Source organism: Micromys minutus, assembly GCF_963924665.1.
Source record: "Micromys minutus genome assembly, chromosome: 13".
Classification (NCBI taxonomy): domain Eukaryota; kingdom Metazoa; phylum Chordata; class Mammalia; order Rodentia; family Muridae; genus Micromys; species Micromys minutus.
In genome coordinates this window covers 8,878,260-8,895,328 of record NC_137982.1, presented here as the reverse complement: position 1 = coordinate 8,895,328, position 17,069 = coordinate 8,878,260, and the positions used below count along the sequence as shown (strand labels likewise).

The following is a 17,069-nucleotide window of genomic DNA, read 5'->3' as shown; positions in this document are numbered from 1 at the left end:
GCAGAATCATCTCAGGAAGATCACCTGCCAGTTCTTAGCTTGTCCTATGTTGGCTCCTGACAAGGAGCATATGCAACTCCCACCATGCTTGTGACATGTGAGACTCAAGAGTGACCTGCCTTGTAGAAAGGGCTCCAGCCATGGGCTGCCCATTCTGAATCTTTGTCTAGCATGAAGTATGCATAGGTGGGAAGCACGTGGGCTCTGCAGCCTGGCCTAGCTTCATTCAAACACTCTGCCCCTGGGAGAGCCATGAGACTCAGGACAGACCACCTTATCTCTCCCAACCTCAAGTTTATCTGCAAAGTGAGCTTACAGGATATCAGCATCTACTTTCTGAAGTTAGACAGTCTTCTTAAAGCTACATGCTTGCCACACAGAAAAATTCCTCTAGATGGCAGTTGTTAGCATACATGGTAACTGCCTCAGAACCCTCAGAATTTGGCCCAAATTTGTCTATTTGTAATGAACTAGCAGAGAGAGCTAAACATGGTGACTAACACCTGTATCCCAGCAGTGAGAAGCTGGTACAGGAGCATTGCTGCAAAGTCAAGTCTAGCCTGGGTACAGAGAACTACTAGGAAAATGCTGCCCCAGCTGCCCCAGCTGCCCCAGCTGCCCCAGCTGCCCTAGCTGCCCCAGCTGCCCCAGCTGCCCCAGCTGCCCTAGCTGCCCCAGCTGCCCCAGCTGCCCCAGCTGCCCCAACTGCTGTGTCTCTAGCTGCAGGGATCTAGGCACCATCTCTAACAAAACCAGTCGCTCTTGTTTTCATTGCAGACAGTTGCATCTATAAAAAGGTTTGCCCCTTTAACGGTGGCTCTTTTTTGCTTCAACCCTCGGCATCGGATTTCCAGTTCTGTTGGAACCAGGCACCATATGCAATTGGTAAGAAAAACCTTTACTGTGATTCTGTGCCCCTGGCTGATCCCACCTGCAGGGCTTGGTGCCCTGGAACTACTGAACATTCTGGGGACTTTCAAGGAGTATGCTGATAGATAATTCTTACACTCCCCTTTTAGACTCTGATGACCCCCTGGCTCTTCTTGGTTCCTAGGCACATGAAATTTGGAAACAAATATAACTTGGCAATACCTGGAAGGCCTTTTCTAAAATCCACAAGCCGGGTCTCCAACCAGTACACTGACTGGCTGGGGGAAGTACACATATCTCAGTTCTATTCTTACCTGCCTCAAAACCTGAGCTTCCAAAACCTGCTGAAATGCCAGTGTGGGACTGGCAGAGATGTTTGCTAGAAGTTCTGCTGACCCAAACCTATCGGAGAGAACTGACCCTTACAAGTTATTTTCTGACCACCACATATACACCCCCACCTACCACCACACATGCATTAAAATTTAATTTTTAAAAATGCAATCAAGCTGGGTGGTGGCACACACCTTTGATCCCAATACTCAGGAATCAGAGGAAGGCTGATTTCTGAGTTCTAGGACAGACAGGGCTATACAGAAAAATTTTCTCAACACACACACACACACACACACACACACACACACACACACACACATACACACACAAAACAAGGTAAGGTCAAGTTCCCAGTGCTGAGATGTGGCTCTGAGGAAAGCCCTGGATTCTAGTCCTAGCACTACACATAATAGGAATAAAACATTTAAATACCAGGACATAAGTGAAGGCCGTGTTTATGGAGCCCCAGTAGGTACCAGAGAGTCACCCTAATGCTATGCAGGCTGTGGTAGCACCTGTATCCCCAGTACATGGGTAATGGAGGTAGGATGTTCATATGATGTTCAGGGACCTCCAGCAAATTCAAGGCAAACTTGTCTAAAAAAACTGAGAAAAAAAACCTATTTGCTAAAAGACCCACACAGAGAGTTTTGAGGGAACAGTCCTGAGAGACATATCTGATCAGGCTCTGAGGACAGATGACATAGGCCAAAAGGAGGAATGGAAACTGAACTCTGGCCTATGAGCCAAGCACTGGAGAGAACAGAACCAGAGGCAGGGAATAGCAGAATGAGTCACCAAGGATACCCCCAGAACAGACAAGTCACCAATGCAGAGTAAAGAGGGAGGTCAGGTGGACAGGAGCTGAAGGACCAGTCAGAGAGCACAGGGACAATGGGGAGATAGCCTGGGTGTGGGAAGTCAGCATGTCATCGCAGTATCGTGAGGAGGAGCATCTCAGTGTAGGGATGTTCTGAAGGACACAGCTACTGCCCGGAACACAAGCCAGAGGAACACAGAGAAGGGTGACAGTGCTCGAGACACGTGGGCCAAGCCAGGCAGGAAGAACAAAGGAACCTCTTCTAGCCATCATGTGCCAAAAGGGTGTCAAGATGCACTCTGATAAGTGTTGGGTAAGTCCCACAGGACTGGGCAGCTGAGCCACTGAAGATCAAGTCCTGGGGCATCAGACAGAGGCATAGCAATGACAGCTGGTTAGAGTGTACCCTGGAAGACAGAATCTCCATGTGATGGAAGTTTCTAGAGTGTTGAGGATGACTGAGCAAGTATGGCTACATAGCCCACAGTCCCATCTGTTCCCTTGCAGTCTGCGCTTTCCCATACCTCCTGGCCTTCACCACTGACTCCATGGAGATCCGCCTGGTGGTGAATGGGAACCTGGTCCACACGGCAGTTGTGCCGCAGCTGCAGCTCGTGGCCTCCAGGGTGAGTGGAATGCAGTTCTCTGGCCTGAGGTGTCAAGTGAGCAAAACCCGCTCACCACATCAGGCCAAGCTGTTCTGTGTCAAAATGCCAGAAGGAAGGTGGAAGTGGAGCTGCTGCAAGGATTGGTTAGTGGGGTTACCATGTGTATGTGGAGGGGTGCGCACTGTCAAATGCTGTTGTAGGGTTAGTGAGATGGCGCTCTCTGCAAGGGAAGCACTTGCTGTACACATCTGACAACCTCAGCTTAATCCCTGGAACCCATTTAGAACTGAAGGACAAGACCAGTTCCACCAAGTGCTTCCTGCTTTGGGAGACATACTGGTCCCAGGGGCAGCTTGGGAATACTCAAGTGTTTAATAGCACCTTCTTCTCTAAATCTTTAACTATCCTGTGTGTCTGTCTATAACTGTATGTATATGTGTGCACACACCACAAAGCACACATTAAAATCAGAAGACAGCCTGCCTCAGTCAGCTCCTTCCTTTCACCGTGTGGCTCCCAGATCTGAGATGCAGGCTGCCAGGCTTGGTGGCAAGGGCCTTTACTCCGAGCCTGGACATTCCTTCCTGTTCACGGACAAGCTTCAGTTTCAGGTTTTCAGCCACGTGAAACATGGCTCATCAACTAGCCCACACCAGTAACTCAGAAGATGCACAAATCTGAAGGACGCTGGAAAAGATGACTTCCCAGGGTGTCTTCGTCTAGTGCCCACACTGTGATTCAACCCTACAAAGGTCCCTCTCACTCCTCCAGGATCATGCCCCTGCCTCATTCCTTACAGCGCCCTTCTCAATCCCGATCTTAAGCGTGCTGGTTGGAAGCAGCTCCTTTGCTCCCTGCTGCACCAGCAGCTGAGACAGTGCTCCCCAGTGTAGACCAGTGCTTCCAAAATATGTACATGTTCAAAGCATACATGCGTGTGTGCTTGTGGGCTGTGAGTTTACTGATGTAACACAGTCTCAGTTTACAGGTGACAGTACAGTATGCTCATCTTCGTAAAACCTAGAAGCACCAAGTTCTCAGAAAATACATTTTGATTTTCCTGAGCCCTTGCATCCATAACCAAGCCTCAGGTCCAACTCCACCCTAAGTTTACAGTTGGATCCTACGCCGATCTACACATTATCGTCACAGTGGGTTTATGTCAAGAGATCTGTCATGTAGCCAGATGTGAGCCTGATGTGACGTGCAAGCCCAGCACATACAAGCTATTTGGAAGATTGCTGTTGTGTTTGAGGCCAGTCTGAAGTACCTAGTGATGTCCAAGCTAGCCTGGGATACAAGTAAAACTTTAACCCAGAAATAAAAAATGACTAATATGTAATCAACTGTTGAACTATTTTTCTGGGCTGGAGAGATGATAGCTCAGTGGTTAATATCCCTTAGTGTTCTTGCAAAGGACCCAGGTTCAGTTCCCAGTATCCATGTGGTGGCTCACAATGCCTGTTCCAGGGACTCTAGTCCCTCTGACCTCCTTGGGCTCCTGCTTGTACATGGTGCCCAAGACATATACTTGGGGACACACACACACACATACACATAAAACTAAACAAGTTTTAAGAAAATATTCTCACCCACCAGAAACAAATCACACGTCTTAAAGCAGAACTGATCCCAGCTGCAGCCCTAGACTTGACACATTTCTGTCCAAGCTCACACTGGTCTGTGGTGCTGAGAGCCCCTCCACTGGAGATGATGACACCAGAGTCAGGAAGAGCCACACAGGAGTTCCCAAGTAACAGTAAATATAGCCAGATTACTAAGAATGGTTGAATTCTGATGTGGAAGATCATTATTGCTGACATATTTCAGTTTATACCATTTGGTCTGGGGAGAAGCGTAGCACGTAAAGTGTTTGCAGAGCAAGCATGCAGGCCTGAGTTCAAGTCCCCAGCACTCATGTGAAATTCTAAGTGTCACAAGCGTGCCTATAACACCGGTACGATAACGGACAGAGATGAGAGGGTTACTGGGGGTTACTGCAGCCTAGCTCCAGGTTCAGTAAGAGACCCAGTCCTAAGGAAGGAAAGTGCAGAGAAATGGAGCAGGATACCTGCCGTCCTTCCTCCCTCCTCCTTCCTCCATGCAGGTACACAGTCATGCATATTGCACACACATGTGGATAAACACCACAGCACAAAGCTAATTTTATAGCTTTCAAATTATTATTGATAGCCATGTTAAGATCTGACTTGTGAAATTCCTGCGAGTTGGCTCTCAGAGACACATGTAATGTCCTATCACTGTGGGAACTAGTCCGGGCCTTGGCAGCGGGGCAGGAAGGCCAGTGTGTGCAGAGCCTGGCATGCAAGGCAGCTGGTAACACTTCCTCTTCCTTTCCAGTCAGACATATACTTCACGGCAGCCACGACCGTGCATGAGGGCTCATCTGGAGGCAGCTCAAAGGGGGCCAGTGCCCACACATCTCCTCAGACACCACCTGCCCGGGACACCCCACTGTTTCCTTCTTCCCTGGGGGAAGGTAAAGTCTAGTTTTTCCTGTCTTCTTAGATGTCTCAGGCTTATTGTCAGAACTAGACATAACCACTGCTAAAGAAATACTATTCAAGCCAAGCACAGCGCCACTTGCCTTTAATCCCAGCACTCAGGAGGCAGAGGCAGGTGGATCTCTGTGAGTTCCAGGCCAGTCTGGTCTATGGTTCGAGTTTCAGGACATCCAGGGCTACACAGAAAATTTCTGTCTTTGGAAAAAAGAATCAGAGAAATAGTTAGGAGTTGTTGATGTTGTCACTTTCTGAAGCCAGTGACAAAGGAATAACTGGCTTGGTCGCACTCCCAGCACTTGTGAGGTTGAGTGAGACAGAGAATCCCACATGCACTCAGGCAACAAACAAAAACAGAAGAAATCCCATTATGTAAAACATTGCTTCAGGGTAGAAAAGGGAAATAGGCCAGAGGGCATCCAGCTGCAAGTTTCATGTGTTTCTAATGGGGGTGGGGTGCTAGTGGGTTTCAGGAGGTGGGGTGCTAGTGGGTTTCAGGAGGTGGGGTGCTAGTGGGTTTCAGGAGGTGGGGTGCTAGTGGGTTTTGAGGCTAACTCTGCAGCCTTCAGGTCTCAGTGTGTCACTCTAACTTTGCTGATATTCCCAGTGGCCTTTGCCAGACTCCTGTGGGTCTGGAAAAAGCAAAGTTTGTGTGTGTATGTGTGTGTGTGTGTGTGTGTGAGAGAGAGAGAGAGAGAGAGAGAGAGAGAGAGAGTTTTTGCTACAATCTTTATCATTTATTGTTCGGGTGAATGTCCCAGGCACAGGTCCTTGCTCTCCTTTGCCTTGTCTATTTTTCTATATAAGCACCACTGGTAGCAAGTGTATTTTATCAAATTCACTCAAAAGAAAAAAGTGGGGGAAGCTCGCAGCAATAGTGATGTGAAGGGAATAAAAAAATTAAGTTAATAGAAAAAAGGAAGCTTTATCCTAATTATATTAAGGAACAAGAAATTATTCTCAGGCCAGCAAGATGGCTCTGTGGGTAAAGGCACTTGCCTCCAGGCCTGATGAACTGACCTGAATCCCTGTGTCTCAAATGAAAGAAGAGAACTGAGTCCTGTGACTCTTGACCTCCACAGAGGGACACGTGTGTGCACACACTCAGTAAATGTAGTTTAAAACTTCTGGGAGAGTTTGGTTTGCTTTGTTGATTTTATTGTTGTTATTTGTCTGTTGTTTGTTTGTTTGAATTTTTAAAGACAGGGTGTCTCTGTGTAGCTCCGGCTGTCCTGGAGCCTCAAAGTTAGAGACCCACCTGCCTCTGCCTCCATAGTGCCGGGGTTAAAGGCCTGCGCCACCACTGCCCGGCTTGTACTTTAAAACTTAAAAAGAAAGAAGTTATGTTATAAATCACATGAGCCTAAAGTTCTGGTCTTTTCCAAATTGTGTTTCAGGTGAAATTCAGTCTAAAAATCTGTACAAGATTCCACTTAGAAACCTTGTGGGCAGAAGCATCGAGCGACCTCTGAAATCACCCTTAGTCTCCAAGGTCATCACCCCGCCCACCTCCATCGGCCTTGGAGTCGCTGCCATTCCTGTCACGCATTCCTTGTCCCTCTCCCGAATGGAAATTAAAGAGATAGCAAGCAGGACCCGCAGGGAACTGCTAGGTAATCACAGCTGACAGGCCTGTTCCACGGCGTGTAACTAGCTTTCACCTATGGCTGTCTATCATTTTCAAAACCCAGAGGTTAAAGGGGGACCATGGGCCAGTGCAGTGGCTCAGAGGGGGGCCAGTGAGGTGGCTCAGAGGGGTCAAGCACTCCTTCAATCTTGGCAGCCTGAGTTGGAGCCCCAGGACATACATGTCCGAGGGAGAGAACTGACTCAACCTGTCCTCTCGACCCCACACAAATAATATGATAAAATAATGTAAAGAAACTTCCTCTCAGAAGAGATTTGTAAATCTGTCAATCATAATTTCATCTGCACCAGAGAATCCTGGACCATTTCTCAGCAGTGATGCTGGTGATCTTCTCTAGGACAGAAAGCTGACCAAGCCATGCTACGGGGGAACCGACAGTTGATATGAACACTGTAGGACCTTAGCGACTTTGCTGCTTCTATCAGGCTTCTCCAGAACTATGTGTATTGCAGTGTGTGTATATTTTATGATCAGATAGAAAAAAACTTCACTGACAAGAAAACTATTCAAAAAAAAAAAAAGTCCCTGTCACCCTGTCATCTCTGCTACTGTCTCAGGTCCAATAATGTACCAACAGAGCAAAAGACTGTCAGAGACAGGTGGATCTTTGAGTTTGAGACCAACCTGGTCTACAAAGCAAGTCCAGGACAGCCAGAGCTGCACAGAGAAACCCTGTCTTGAAAAATCAAAAATCAAATAAAAATAAAGTGGGCAAGAAAACTGGAAGGAAATGGAGTAGATTTGATGAAAACATATCACGTACTTGTGTGAAATTTGCAAAGAACTTTGTGTCCCTTGTGGTAATGGCCCACTGGCCTGTGATTTTCCTCTGTAATGCAGGCCTCTCTGATGATGGTGGGCCCAGGTCAGAAGGAGCACCAAGGGCCAAACCAAAAACCCGGAAGCGGTTGGAAGAAAGCCAAGGAAGCCCCAAGCCGGAGACTGTGAGGTCAGCTAGCAGTGAGAGGTAAGAAGAAGAAGGCCCTGCTCTGCTAGATGGTGGCCAGAAGATGCCAGCATGCCCGGGTGTTGTGTTATAATGAAAAAAGAATGAGCCAGGACATGTCTGATAGAGCTGGGTATGGTGAGGTAGAAGGGGAGCCTCTGGGTCCATGCTGAGACATCCCTTCCCCCGAGATACCAGCCATAGGGTGGATATAGTGTGGAACAGAGTTTATTTAGGGCATGGGGAGGGGAGTTGAGGATGGAGTAGAGACGGGGGTGGGGGCAGGAACACATGGAGAGAGAGGGGGGAGAGGGATAGGGAAAGAGGGGAGAAAGGGACAGGGAGTAAGACAGTAAGAGGATAGAGAGTGAGGAGGGGGCAAACAGCCCCTTCTATAGTGAGGCAGGCATACTTGGCTGTTGCCAGGTAACTGGGGTGGAGTCTAGAAGGAATGCGAACACCAGGAGTCTACTAGCCCAGCACCTACAAGGTCGGCACCCATCCCACTATGAAAGTCCCAGAGAAGACAGCTGATACGATGGGGCTGAGGCAAGAGGACACTGTCACCAGCAATCAAACAAATGTTCACTAAAATATAATGAGAGGCTGGCGACAGCTTAGCTACAGCCTTGCCTGACATGCACAAAGCTGTACATATGCACACACGCATGCACACACACACACGTGTATGAGAAATAAACAATACAAGGTTGTAGTGTGTTGCTTTGAAGCTCCCCCACCTTTTACTCCAGGAGGTGACCATGATACCAGTCCCCACCCAGCTTCCCATAAATCCTTGAGAAGATACAAAAGATACATAGTTTGTTCCTTTTCTACTTGCCTTCCTGGCACACTTGCTGGGTGCTGCTGTTTCCCACATGGGAAACTTACCCTTATCTGTACTCTTGGCTCTGTGCCTCCTACCTGCAGTACCCTTCAGTGGCTAATCCCATCTAGTCCTTGCCAAACATCCTTCACCTCCCTCCTGTAGTAATGGCCAGAGGCCCCAGCTCCTTCCAAAGCATCTCAAACTCTGTCCTTCCTTGCTTCTCCCTCTCTACCTGTAGGGGCCCAGAAGTCCCTCCTATACCTCTACCCTGCAATTGGACCAAGGCTTTCTTTTCTGACCAATTGGGGAACAGGGTCTTAGCACCAGAACCACCTCTTACACCTCAACTTTTATGTACAATAAAAATGAATTTTAAAAATTCTTTTCTCAGACATAAATTGAACAAAACCATATCAATCACAAAAATTATAAAGTATGATATACAAATGACATATAGTCTATCATATTTGTCAATTAGATGAAGTATTCTACCATCATTTCTATCTGAAAAAATTATGATTCTATCCCTAGATTATGTTTAGATTTTAGCCTTTAATGCCATCTGAAAACCATGTCTTGCACTCAAACCTCTCTCCCAATGTTAAACAACTTGAGTTTGATAATTAAACTAAAACTAGTCTTCAACCCCATCAGAAATCTGAGAATAACTTAAACATTACCTGGGTATATAGGAAGCACCAAACATAGCTTCTCAAACAACTGGAGAGACAGTGACTACCTGGGCAGCCCCTTGATGCCTTTGAGCATCAGTCTTTAGCCTTCTGGCCCAGGATTATCTGACAGACCCCTGCAAAACAGAATTATTAAGGCAGAGCCAACAGTTGACTATTGTTCTTTTCCTGGACAGTATTTAGTCTGCAGATGAAATAGGCAATTTCTGCCCGATGGCTGCCTTGCCACAATTAGCAGCCTTGCTTGGAAGTTAAGGTGTTCAGTTCTTTGAACTAAAAGACAGCGGTGCTGTCAGGAATATGTCTCATTGTCAAATGATTAGATAACATTAAATGTCACATTCTGTGGATTTCTGACGTTTTTGAAAACTGTCTAAATATAAGGTAATCTGGACTGTTAAACCTTGACTACATTCAGCCATTTCTAACTGAAATATATAGAAAACACTATTTTGTAATTAAATCAGAATCTAACACAGCCACGAGTTTGCTATCTGGTCCTTAACTCCTATTGCTTAATCACCTGAAAACAGTTTGTAACAGTTATAGAAGGACCAGGTCTAAGCTTTGGGTTCTTAAATGAGTTACATAGGCACAATGTCTTTCTAAGAGTAACAATATAAATCAAATTTTGTATCAATATAAGAAATTCATACCAATGAAAACCTTAAATCTGTATCAAAAAATTTGTACCAATGTATCTTTTTATCGATTATAAAGATTTCTAGCAATTAAGATTATGGCTATATAATCAATCCCACCTATTCCCTCCCTGTTCAAACTTATGGCCATTCCTAAATTATCCCTTAAAGTGACAACTTTTTATAATTTGTAAAATAACCATTGCCAGACCTCCAAACCCAGGGAATTGGGCTGACAACAGTCCATAACTTCTTCCTGAACAGGGTGAACAGGTTACAAAAAGTTCTTTAAAGAGGGGGAGGGATAGGAAAATTAGAAAATTTGTTTAGACTTTAAGAAAGCTAACTTTAGTATATGTCATCCAGTCTCTGTGTGCTTAGAAGGCTCAGGGCTTGACTGAGGGTCCAACTAGATTCCTTTGAAAGGTTGAATGAGGCAAGATGACCTGGAATCCGTGACGCGGGGGTCCAAGCAGGTCAGTTCAGCATCTCTGAGGATAAATCTCGCCAATGCTCTATATTCTATAATGTATAAATCTCACAACCAGGGATGGAGAGATGGCTCAGTGGTTAAGAATGCAGCTCTTCCAGAGGTCCTGAGTTCAATTCCCAGCAACCACATGGTGGCTCACAACCATCTGTGATGAGATCCAGCGCCCTCTTCTGGTGTGTCTGAGGACAGCTACAGTGTAGTCATATACATAAAATAAATAAATAAATCTTTTAAAAAATAAATAAATCTCACAACCAAAATTTTAGTATCATTAAGATATCCATATGGATTGTGCAGGGTGCACAGATTAGTTAAGGATGAAATTCTGCTCCTTGTTTGAGCATGGAAAGGCAGCTGTCTTTCTTATGAGTTAATTTTATTAATAACTAATTATAAGTCTTCATTCATGCCATATGAAGGATGACACAGAGAATCTTTACCTGTCCTGTTTGATTCTCTTGAATTTTTCTAGTTCTTCAGGGGTCTCCCCATCATATCTGATCTACATCACTCTGGAAGGGGTCCAGAGCCTGTTCTCCTTTCCTGTCAACACAAATGCAGAGCCTTTCTCAACACAAATCTCAACACTGTCTCAACACAAGGTTTCACTCTTTGGCCCTGGCTAACCTAGAACCCACTATATAGATCAGGCTGGCCTCAGACTCACAGAGATCTGCCTACCTATTTTCCTAATGCTAGGATTGAAGACATATACCACCACACCCAGCCCTAGAGAGAAACACGTAATAATGTATTCTGATCATAGTCACACAGATACATACATATACGCCTGCCACTCTAGCGTGTCCCCCTCCTACTGGTGACTCCTAAGGGACTATTTTTGGCCCATGGTTTGATGAAGATACATAAAAATGAGATTGCTTAGTGTCTTAGTTAGGGTTATACACTTGTGAACAGACACCATGACCAAGGCAACTCTTTATAAGGACATTTAATTGAGGCTAGCTTACAGGTTCAGAGGTTCAGTCCATTATCATCAAGGGAGGATCATGGCAGGTATGGTGCAGGAGGAGCTGAGAGTTCTACATCTTCATCTGAAGGCGGCTAGTGGAAGACTGACTTCCAGGCAGCTAGGAGGAGGGTCTTAGAGCCACACACACAGTGACACACCTATTCCTACAAAGCCACACTTACTTCAACAGGGCCACACCTTCTAATAGTACCATTCACTGGGCCAAGCATATACAAGCCATTACACTCAGTAAGAGTGTAGGGTCAGGCTCTTTCCTGAACTGGTGGCCCTGTGAACAGGAAGAGCCCTTCTGAAAGCAGTTTAGGACACGACTAGACACTTGTAGCCTTGCAGCACATTTCCCTTCAGCAACAGTGGAGTGGAAGCCCTGTCCAGTGATACTCTTTTTTTAAAAGATTTGTTTATTTTAATTTTATATGAATACATGATAGCTGTTAGACCTACCAGAAGAAGAATTGGATCCCAGATGATTGTGAGCCACCATGTGGTTGCTGGAATTTGAACTCAGGACCTCTAGAAGAGCAGTCAGTGCTCTTACCCACTGAGCCATCTCTCCAGCCCCCCATCCCAATACTCTTTACTCAGCACTGAGCTGGGGGAGAAGAGAGAGGACCAAGCACTGTCACCTGCAGAGGGCCCACAGTCATGGCAGAGCGGCAGGTGATGCAGTGAGGTGTCTACTTCCTGGGTAGAGGGGCTCCGATACCCCAGGAACAGTAGTAGCACGAGCCTGCCTGGTCAGAAGAGCTAGCCTCGCTCCTGCTTCCGCCTCATGTAGAGAAACAGATCTCGCCATACAGTCATCATTTCAGCCAGCCATGGGTGTGCCATGAAACTTAACAGGCAGTAAAGGGGCTAGAGATGAGTGTGGCTAAGAGAGTTCCCACACCCACATGGCTCTTCACAACCACCTCTAACACTAGCTTCAGGGCATCCAATGCCTTCTTCTGGCAGCAGACACTCAAATGGTATAGATATACATACATGCAGATAAACAGTTATGTATGAAAAATAAACATTACATATATTTTTTTAAAGCCAGGCTGGGCATCCCAGCATTCTGCCACAAAGGCAGATTTTGTGTTCAAGGCCAGTCTGCTCTACATAATGAGTTCTAGGCTAGCCAGAGCTACAAAATGAGACCCTCCTTCAAAATACCAAAATTAAAATAAAGAATCTTATTTTTTTATCTTTTGCTTCTTTGAAACAGGGTTTCTCAGTGTACCTTAGATGTCCTAAAACTCTCTCTGTAGACCAGGCATCTGCCTGTTTCTGCCCCTGCCTCTTGAATGCTGGCATTAAAGGTGTGCAGCATCGCCACCTGGCAAATAAAGCGTCTTAAAGAAACAATAACAACAAACCCACTGGGCATCATGGCTCAGGCCTGGAATATCAGCACCTGGGAGATAGAGACAGAAGAATCACTGCAAGTTCAAGGCCAGCCTGACCCTGTCTCACAATAATAACATTAAGGGGCTGGAAAGATACCTCAGCAATTAACAGTATTGTTTTATCTTAGAGGACCCGGGTTTAATTCCCAGCACCCACATGGCAGCTTATAATTATCTGTAACTCCAGTTCTAGATCTGATGCCCTCTTTTAACCTCTGAAGGCTGAGGTGTACAAGGTATAAAGATATCCAAGCATGCAAAGCACCATTTGCATAAAATGAAAATAATGATAAACAACATAAACAACACAAACCCACAACAATAGTAGAAGAGGTAGAAAGGCAGGGCTCTGAGCCAGTGCTCTGAGCAGGCTGCATGGCCAGGGACACAGAGAAGAAGGGACCAACTTCATGGACTGCTAAGGAGGCCCTCAGGAAGTCACATGGACAAAGGGGGGCCAGGAAAGGGGAGGGCAGCTTCCAGGGCCCTGGGCGTTTGTGGGATCACAGACTCCCTGGGAAGTGAAACCCTGTACTTCTTCACCTCGCTCCTCCCACCCGTGACAGCAGCTTCTCTCTTCCAGGATCCCATCAGGAGTGTTGGAAAGTCCAGCGTCAGACGCCAACCCCGAGGGCTATAACCACTCGACAAGCTCTGAGCAGGACCCTGTAGTGGACAAGGGCAGCCCGGGCTCAGGCAGCAGCCCCTTCCAGCTCGTGGGCTCCTCAGAGGAAGACATCATTGATTTGAAGTAGAGTCTGTGTCCCGTTGGTCATCCTTAGTTTTCTTACGCACATTTATACTGTTCAAGCAGCTCCAACGTCCAGTACAACAAAGTGCGCCTTCGGCCAGGCAGTGATCTATCGGACCAAACCTCCTACACCCTCAGCCAGTTTGGGTCACTCTCCAGTGTCCAGTGCCATCTTTCTTGACCCTGTTTCTTTCCATTCAAGAACTGTCAGTCCCCTTGTAATAAAGGTGGTAGATTTCATTAAGGTTTTAGATCAAAACTTTGAATAAATCAAAAACGTTCATTCTTATTCTCTGCAACCCTTCTCTTTATAGATTTAGATGAAATTTATTTTTTTGTAAATGTTGACTTATGTCATATACTATGTTTCTTTTATGAAAAGAAGATGCTGCTTTTTAATTCTACTATAAATAAGTTTTCTTTCTTGGCCCTGTTACTGCCTGTGTTCACTGGGGTGGGGCCCACTGAGCTCCTGCCTGGAGCCCTGGGAAAGATGCCTCCTCCTTCCTCTGCTTTCCAACAATAAGGCAGGGGCACTGTCAGACTCTTACGATCGTACATTGGAGAGGTTGTGTTGCCTGAAAACCCTGCATCCTTGTCATTGAGAGTTTCCAGATTCCCTGCCTTGAGTGGGTCCACCTTGTTTGTTTTGTTTTGCAGTGTTGGGGATGGATCCCGAGGCTTCGCATGCACCAGGCAAACATGCTGTTGCCAAGCTGAGTCCCAAGCCCCGTGTTCTTTCACATGAACCCAGCATCATCCCTCCTCTCAGAGATGCATCAGAATGTAGAGATAAAGAGGTGAAGGGCTGGAGAAATGCTTCAGCGGTTAAGAGCACTTGCTCCCGCAGAAGTCTCTTAGGTAGGGTTCCCATTGCTGTTTCCATGGGATGGAGATATGGCTCAGAAGTTAAGAGTACTATCTGCTCTTCCAGAGGTCCTGAGTTCAATTCCCAGAAACCACATGGTGGCTCACAACAGTCTGTAATGATGAGATCTGATGCCCTCTTCTGGCCCGCAGGCATACATGCAGGCAGGATAGTGTCTACATAATAACTCTTTTTTAAAAAAAGATTTTTAATATTATGTGTATGCAGAGTATCCCTGTGTGTATGTAACACATGAATGTTGTTGCCTACAGAGGCCAAAAAATGGAATTACCACCATTCAGGAGCTGCCCAAACTGGGTACTGGAAACCCAACCAAGGTCCTCTGCAAAGTCTGACGTTTTAAAATCCCTACCTACCCCAGAACCCTCCTGAAAAGTGCACAGTAAATAATGTGGACAGAGACAGACATAAATGAAATAAAAACAGCGTCCCTGACCCAGAGGTCACAGATCATCTTCACTTTAGCAGCTGATTCCCCTTCGTGCCCCCAAGCCCCATCGTTGGCCCACAAGGAAGCAGCTCGATGAGTTCTGATGTCATGGTATGTGTCAGAGGTTGGAGCTTTCTCTCCTCCCTCCTTGCAGGCCATAGGGAGGACTCCCCTCCCTTCCCTCTTCTGTACAGCAACTGAGCGTGATACATGGGACTGAAGGTTCCCTGGACCCTCGTTAGCTTTAGAGGCAACTTCACGCTGCATCGCAACCCCACCAGAAGCTTTTATTAGGTTTATTCTTGCCTTTCTCAGGCTGAAAGCTTGTGGGGATACATACGGAGGATAGAGGTCAGCTTCTCTATCCTCCGTATCCTCCATTTCTCAAGAACCATGATGCACTTTGGTTTTTGAGACAGAGTTTTCACTAGGATCTTGTGGAGCTCACCAGTTAAACTAAGCTGGATGACCAGTGAGCCCCAGGGATGACATTACCAACAAGCCCTACCACACCTGCTTTTGCAAGAATGCTAGAGGGTCAAACCCAGGTTCTCATGCTTGCAAACCTAGCATTGCACCAACTGAGCCATCCTCTAGACCATAGCCTCTGCTTTAAGGTAAGAAAACGGACTCCAAAAGAGTCCATGATTTGAACCTTGTGTTATCTTAGTCCCAGAAAATTCTGCCTCTCTCTGTCCTGTTCATCTCTTAGAGGAAGGCTAAGTGCTTCCTGTCGTCTGGGGTTTGTTTTGTTTTAGGATTAGGGAGGTGTTCGGTTTCATGGAGCCAGGGCTGGCCTTGAACTCTTGATTGTCTCACTGGACCGTCCAAGTGCTAAATGGGAGGCAGGCTTGTGCCATACTCCTGGCTCCTGGCTGATGGCTTTTCTGTTATACAAATTAATGAGCTTGTGTCTGTCTTTTTCCTGTTGTGTCTGTTGTTAAATCTTGATGAAGCAGAAAAAAAAAAAATCCAAGCCTGTATTTATTCTTCCAGAGGGACAGTAATGAAGCCACCCATGACCAAATAAGAGACAAGGATATGAGAGATACAAAGGAGGCAAGAGAGGGACCTGACTCGCCAAGCTAGTATAGCTTTGCTCATAAAAAGGAGGGTGAGATATTTTTTAGAGACAATAACTGGTCCAATTTGGGAAGGGGTGCCACTAGCCAGTGGTTCATAGGTGTCCATGACTCAGAAGTCTGGTGCTAGCTGGGCTCACTGGAGCAGCCCTTCTACATAAGGCACTCTGCTGAGCCAGTTGCTCAGGTGCAAAGTACCTGGACTAGGTGCAATTCATCCATGGCCTTTACTCTGCAGACACCAGAAACCTGCTCTCCAAAGGAGCTGACACGCATTGGGAAAAAAAGAGAAAAGAGCAGGTGATTACAAAGGTGATTACAAAGCAGTGATAAGAGCCTATCACCCAAGCAGGAGACTTAGAAGCACAAACAGGTGGTTGCCTGCCTTTAAGAATAGTCTTGTGATCAAACTGTCAACGTGCCGTTTGTGACAATTGAGCTGCGGTTATGTAAAAGTACTGTACTGATGGGCATTTGAATGCTTAGCCTGCTCACAACTCTCTGGAGATGAAGACACCCAGGCACAGGCAGGGACTAGGTGCCTCTCACTGTTCCTAGAATCACACCCACACCACTGAAGCTGCCACAAAGTGTTTGGTATCGACTGAGCAGAGCACTGGAGGTACACAGCCATGGAGACCGGGGCAGAAGAAAGATAAAGATTTAATCAAGATAATCCCAAAGCTTGGTTGTATCATGGGTCGGCCAGGGAACAAAGAAATCTCTAAGTTCCATTCTGTCCCACTTCAGGAATGGGGACCTTGCCTGACAGGGTCCTCACCATCTCCAGATCCTAGACTCATGATGAAGGTAGCTGCCGGGGGCTGGAGAGACGGCTCAGCAGTTAAGAGCACTGACTGCTCAGCAACCACATGGTGGCTCACAACCATCTGTAATGGGATCTCATGCCCTCTTCTGGTGTGTCTGAAGACAGCGACAGTGTACTTAAATATAATTAATAAATAAATCTTTAAAACAAAAAAATAAGAAGGTAGCTGCCGCCAGAAGCACGAGTTCAATGTCAGAACAGGTGGCCCAAGTAGGAGCCTTTTCACCCTGAGGCTCTCTGAAGCAGAAATCCAGGTTGGGGAGGACCATATTTCAGGGAACTGTGGGTAGCAAGCATA

General features: G+C 46.3%; 1 protein-coding gene across 1 annotated transcript in view; it reads left to right on the top strand.

Annotated features, from left to right (window-relative positions):
- GARNL3 (GTPase activating Rap/RanGAP domain like 3) overlaps nucleotides 1–13,798 on the top strand; it is a 132,718-nt gene extending 118,920 nt beyond the window's left edge. The window contains exons 25-30 of the mRNA XM_080927048.1: nucleotides 778–885; nucleotides 2,534–2,652; nucleotides 4,996–5,134; nucleotides 6,554–6,769; nucleotides 7,645–7,771; nucleotides 13,374–13,798. Coding sequence (XP_080783174.1) covers nucleotides 778–885; nucleotides 2,534–2,652; nucleotides 4,996–5,134; nucleotides 6,554–6,769; nucleotides 7,645–7,771; nucleotides 13,374–13,545 — 881 coding nt within the window. The 3' untranslated portion in view covers nucleotides 13,546–13,798. The remainder of the gene's footprint in view (nucleotides 1–777; nucleotides 886–2,533; nucleotides 2,653–4,995; nucleotides 5,135–6,553; nucleotides 6,770–7,644; nucleotides 7,772–13,373) is intronic.
- Nucleotides 13,799–17,069: the final 3,271 nt, after the last annotated feature.